The 6000-nt window shown below is 26.9% G+C and overlaps 1 protein-coding gene across 4 annotated transcripts in view; it reads right to left on the minus strand.

Annotated features, from left to right (window-relative positions):
- Nucleotides 1-5754, minus strand: part of LOC136084058 (uncharacterized) — a 148108-nt gene extending 142354 nt beyond the window's left edge. For 3 of the 4 annotated variants that reach the window (XM_065804150.1, XM_065804149.1, XM_065804147.1), the window contains exon 1: nt 5603-5733. In XM_065804150.1, the coding sequence (XP_065660222.1) occupies nt 5603-5680 (78 nt within the window). In that variant the 5' untranslated portion in view covers nt 5681-5733. Of the gene's footprint in view, nt 1-5602 lie in introns of all 4 variants that reach the window. The other variant, XM_065804148.1, reaches the window with a different exon arrangement.
- Between the last annotated feature and the right edge of the window lie 246 nt (nt 5755-6000).

Genomic DNA, 6000 nt, shown 5'->3' on the forward strand with positions numbered 1-6000 from the left:
TAAGTAAATGCAATATTTAGGTATTTATAAAAATTTACAAAAACGCCAAAAAGTTTTTGCCGTGTTGATTTTGGGTATATAAGTTACAGTTTATACGGATTCCTCAGATTTTGGACATAGTTCTGACTAAAATCAAAGCTTTAAGAGATCAGTCGATGTAGCAACTTTTTTGACTAATCTGATGCTTTTAAGACTTTTTTTTCTTTTGAAGTAGCAGTCGATACTTTTTAAGGAGTCACCCCGCTCCCCTCATTTTATTCATAGAATTTCCTCTGTATATAAAGACTATGAGTTTACTAAAATCAGTTTAAAAAAGATCATGTAAGTTTTGTTAGAAACAATCGCAAGCAAAAGATTTTATGTAATCTTAAAAATTATATTCTTTCGAGGCTAAATATCCTAAATATGAGGATATTGGATTTGCTATGTTCTGTAGTTTAAAACATAAAGTAGTGTATACATGTTAGAGCATCTGGGACCCGCTTCATTTGTTTATGTATCCGCTTTCAAAATACAATACTCTTAATCCATGCTATATAATCAAAATATGCCAACAAAGACCTAATCACAAATATTGTTTGTAATGTGACAAGCAACTGTTTGTATAATTCATCGATGTCCTAACTGCCCAGGTATAGTTTCTTTAAACAGGATCCTGAAAGCACAACTAATTGATAACTACGAATATGGGGAGGTATCATTTAAAACTACAGGACACACAATGAAGACCTTTCAGACAAAAACAATAGCTGAATATAATGGTGATATTGTAAAAGGTAATAAACAAGTTAAACTTTTTTTTTTAAGAAAAAAAATACTTAATGAAAGGAAAGTTTAACAAAAGACTCCTGTATTTTTTTAAAAGCTAGGCAAAAGACTACATTTTTTTAATTTAAGATGAAATCTAAAGTTACTATTGGTGAAAAAGTTAATATAAGTTCTCCCTCCCTCCTCCAACCTTTTCTCTCTATCTAATAAACGAATATGACTCTAAGTAATAATATTTGTAAAAAGTGCAACTAATTAACTGTTTAAAAAACATCATCCTAATATTTCAAAGATTCTTTATTTTTTAGATTGTTGTGCTGCCCGGCATAAAAATCCACTCAAAAAGGGCTGACTCAAAAATTGACAGAATTAAAATCTGTTGTTAATGAAAAAGTTGAGACTATTTTAGACTTTTTATTACGCAATTAAAAAGAATTAAAGAACGAAGAAGTGTAAAATAATTTTGGTGAAGACAATTGCAATAACGATTTTACTTCAATTTCTCACTCTGGAAATTATAATGTTTATAGTTAAGTACAAAAACTGTTTGGATTTATTGAAGGAAGTGGCCATTTTTACACTCTTAACAACATTTTTTCAATAGATAAGCTACAGCCATTTGAAAAAAGTTTAAAAAAAGTTTTTTTAAGTAAAGGCTAATTTTGGCTGACTCATTATCATAAGCATTTGAAAAGAACGTATTTAAGTTAGAAGCAGATTCTTTTTGCATAATCATAAATACAATAGAGATTTTGGAAGAAGTATCAGATACTACCAAAAGTTTGTATTAAAAATAATTTCTTGCCCTAAGGTAGAAGTAACCTCCTGAAGAACAAAGAGCTTCTACTAAACGAAATAATAAATTTCAAAAAATAATGCTTTTAGTATGTACCAAAATGGTTTAAGAACAAATCAATCAAGTTTCTTCAAACTGCCAAAGAAATGAAATAAATAAAATTTGGTAAAATCATTAAACTCATTTGAGTTTAAAGAAAAAAAACAAATCTCTATTCTTGCAAAATAACTAGTTGATTTATTAAATTAAATTTTTCTTTTAAAGTATAATAGTTTAACATAATCATTATTAGAATAAAACAGTTTAACATAATCATTATTAGAGATCTGAAAATTGATTATAAATAAAGTTAAAGGTAAAAATAAATACTTTACATTTTCGAAATTTTATGGTCATAATAATTTTATTTTCACATAGTTCATGTTGAAATATATATTTTGATATTTGTGGTGGAATTTTATTATGTTGATATCTTACCAAAAAGTAGTTCACTTAACATTTTAAGTCAAATTATTAAAACCTAAACGTTTTTTCTTTAACTTTTTGCCGTTTTTAACCCAATCTACATCATTGTACAGTAGGCTGGGGTAAAATATTTTTCATATAGAAAACTGTTTTTTGGTGCAACTTATTGTGGCAAACAAGGCAATAACAAAAAAAAAGTGCTAGGTATAAGTGCCCCATTTTTTCAACTGAACATTTTACAAGAATTTGGACTAAAACTCAATATATATATAGCTATATAAAGAAAATGTAAGCAAATAAAAAATACAGTGATTTTGTTTTTTACTTGACTAATTACAAAATTTTTCTTTGTATCAAACGAAGGAACCCATCTCTTGCTTCTGATTCATGTACTGATTTAGCAGCATCGGTTACAAGTTTAACACAACGTTTAACACTTTGTGGGTGGTTTGGGTAAGTATTAATTGCAAGAGGTACATCAATAGTTGATTGAACTTGTTTGGTTTTATTGAGGTAAAGGTAAGTGGCGGTTCTGTGATTTGAACAACATCCCAGTTAATTAGATTGTCGTAGTCACAACCATTTAGGTTGATTTCTGGTACTTGAAATTGTCTAATCTTAAGGGTTGTCTGTGAGAATTGGTTTCTTAATTTGAGAACAACATTTGTATCTTTAACACGTTTGTTTTTGTCGAGGTCAGTCATCATTGATAAAAGAAAGTATTCAGGATGAGCAAAGTAGGCATTCCGTTTAATTTAAGGTTTAACAATATTGACAACCAATAGAAGTAAATGTTTCAACAATTGTTAGGCCAGAAACACATGCTGGGTCCATAAGAGCATAGGGGTTCAAGCTTAATTGCACACAAACTTGGTATGTAGTGGAGGGCAATGAATTATAGATTTTCATCCGGATTAATTTTGGATACGTCAAGTCTGCAAACTCGATTAGCAATAGTTAACCACCTACTGTGATTTATAGGTCCAGGTTTTTTCCCGGCAAGCTCTTTGGTAACTATTCTTACTCTTATGGCAAGAATAATGTTGTACATATACTGCTGATATTTACTGAGAACGAGAATTGCTTCTATTGATAATATAAGTAATCTGTTTCCATCTTTAATAGGTTAAAACTTTAAAACCAGCAATTTTTCACAAATCTGAATGGTTTTACCGATTGGTCCTGTAAAAGAACTTTTGATGAATGTTGGACCATTTTGTCGTTTAATCAAATGTCTTAATGGGAGTTCATTTGTGTGCAGAAGGCAAATAAACCATTGTAATGGGTTTCCTAATACTTTCTCTAAATTTTGTATTACTTCACCTTTAAATCCTGTGTTTTCATTAGTAGTATCATAACCAACAACTCATATATCGTAAAATTTATCCCTTTGTTAATTTCTGACAATATACAGTCTGCAATGTTTTTGCTTTTCCTAGATTTTAGTAAAACATACAATAGGTATTTGTTTCCAGGTATGCAACCAAAATATAATGTTCTTCTTTTTTAGTACCACATAACATATATCTGCTACTCTCTCCCTGGTTAATGTGTCATCATTTCTACCATCAAAATATAGAGAAATAATCTTATCAGTGCATGTATTATTACTTTGAAACTGTTTTCTTGACTTTATCCCCTCTGTTCTTAATTTATTTTTATCAATAACATTATTTTGGTTTGTATTAATAATAATACCAAAATCTGCCAACACAGCTGCGGCAGGAGAGGCCGCAGCACAGTTTGAAATACCACACCTGACAGTCTCTCTTGCAAGATTTGCTAAAGATACCCTCATTTTTTTACTAGTTCCTGAAATTGAACTGTCTGAATCTGAAAAGACTGCCTCCCTCAACATTTTCACACTTACATCTCTGAACTCGTTGTCGTATTGATTGTTATTCTTTGTTTCATGATCACACGATGATTCAAAGTATTCGTCTAGGATTCAAACAGGATAAATAAATATATAGTGGCTGCTCTCTCTTCAAGTTTTAAAAATGGGGAAGTTGCATTATCATATTTTTAGGTTTTTTTTTGCACAATTTACTTTCCCTTATATAAAGGCATAATGCTACAGTTTTATTTGTAAATATCCTATCCTACTGTATTGGGGAAGAAAGTTACTGTATAATAAATTAAAAATCTGTATAATAAATAAAAAAATTCTTAGTAACCAAAATAAAAAAAACTTTTAACTAGGAAAATAATCAATATAAAAAAAGTAGGTTAACAAAAAAACTCCCAAAAAATAATTTATATGCTACCTCATGAAGAGTTTGACAAGAAAAGCCAAAAAATTCAATTAATTTTTATGTTGATGAAAAGTCACGTGAACGAGCGTTTAAAAAATAGTGGAAAAAGCCGCCTTAACGTCATGTAAAATAGCGTTACATAAGACCTTTATCTGCGTAAAAAAGTGGAATTTTGTATTTTTGCGACATTCTTCTTATTATGTTTTCAGTTTCTTAAATACTTGATGTTAAGCAACCAAACATAAATTAATTTAATAATAAAAGATGGAGGTATAAAAATAATAAAAATTGTAAACTAAAATAAAAAATAAAGATATTTAGCATAATTTATGCACAAATATACATGATTTATAAGCAATACTTACAAATAAACAAATCTTTTCTTATAATGACTAATAAAACTTCACTCTTCACTTTTTTGTGTTATTAGTCTCGCTTTTTTAAGTATTATGGTTCTTCTTTTTATGCATTAATTTATTTGTTTTTTGGTCACTATCTATATTATTTCTTTTTATTATTTGTTTGCTTTTTGCTTTTTTTGTTTATTTTATGAAAATGTGACTCCAATGACTAGATTTTAACTATTCGAGTGACACCAAACCTAATTTTGTAAAATTATAAACCAACTTGTGTTGTTTTCAATTAGCGGTTAAATAAATGGAAAAAATAAAAATAAAAGAATCTTTCTTTATTCTCTATTTTCTTTTGAAAAGATATTTTTTTCTTTAAACTTTTGAATTTTTTTTAATGTTTGTTTATTTCTATTTTGTTTTTAGTTGATTTTGTTTTTAAATTTAATATCTTTATAAAATTTAATATTAAAAAATTAAAATTTTAATTTAATTTAAATAATTTTAAATTGATTTAACTTTAATTTAAATTTAGTTTAAATTTAATTCAATTTAAAAGAATCTTGAAAATCAAGATTTTTTTAAATTCTTCTAGAATTTCAAAGATAACATAAAAACGAATACAGTTGATAATAAAATTTGTTAAATACTGGTTTGGAGAGTTATAAAATAAAATTGATAAAAAAATTTGATAAATACTGGCTTGGAGAAAGAAATCTTGTTTAGCAATTTTGATAAACAAATCGAAATCAGCAAATGCAAAAACAGAAAATTGATTATTAAGAGTTTTCTTATTAAATTCACGACTTAAAAATATTACAAACATTTTTAAAATGTTTATACTTTTAAAAATATGTTGAAATTACATTCACCAAAAAAACATTTAACGAAGTTTTGCAAGCTTTTTGAGCTTTTGTATAATATTTTTGGGTTCTTTTTTAAACAACAAAAAATAAATGTTAAATTACCATGTTTATAAATTTTAATTTCTTGTCTTTGAGCTTATTTTTCATATAACCTCTTTTCTTTTTTCTATAATCCTTCATATATTAATTTCTTATTTCATATGTTGTCTGATAAATTTTTCTATTCAACACCTAAGCTTCAAGGTAACTGTAACGAACTGTGTAGTTTCTAATGACAACATCTAATAAAAAGTTAAATTTTACAATTTGTTCTGTTTAAATTTTTTAGTTTTCGATTATTACTTATTTAATATTTAAGATAAGGTGAGGAACATTTAAAGAAATTACCAGTCAAGTAAAAAAATAGTTTTTCATAAATATTTTACGCTCATTGAAACTTTGTTATGTTTTTTATATTCTGTCATTTTTTTAATTTCTGTGATGTTTGTGAAACTTTTTTT

This window comes from Hydra vulgaris, chromosome 08, assembly GCF_038396675.1.
Source record: "Hydra vulgaris chromosome 08, alternate assembly HydraT2T_AEP".
Lineage (NCBI taxonomy): Eukaryota > Metazoa > Cnidaria > Hydrozoa > Anthoathecata > Hydridae > Hydra > Hydra vulgaris.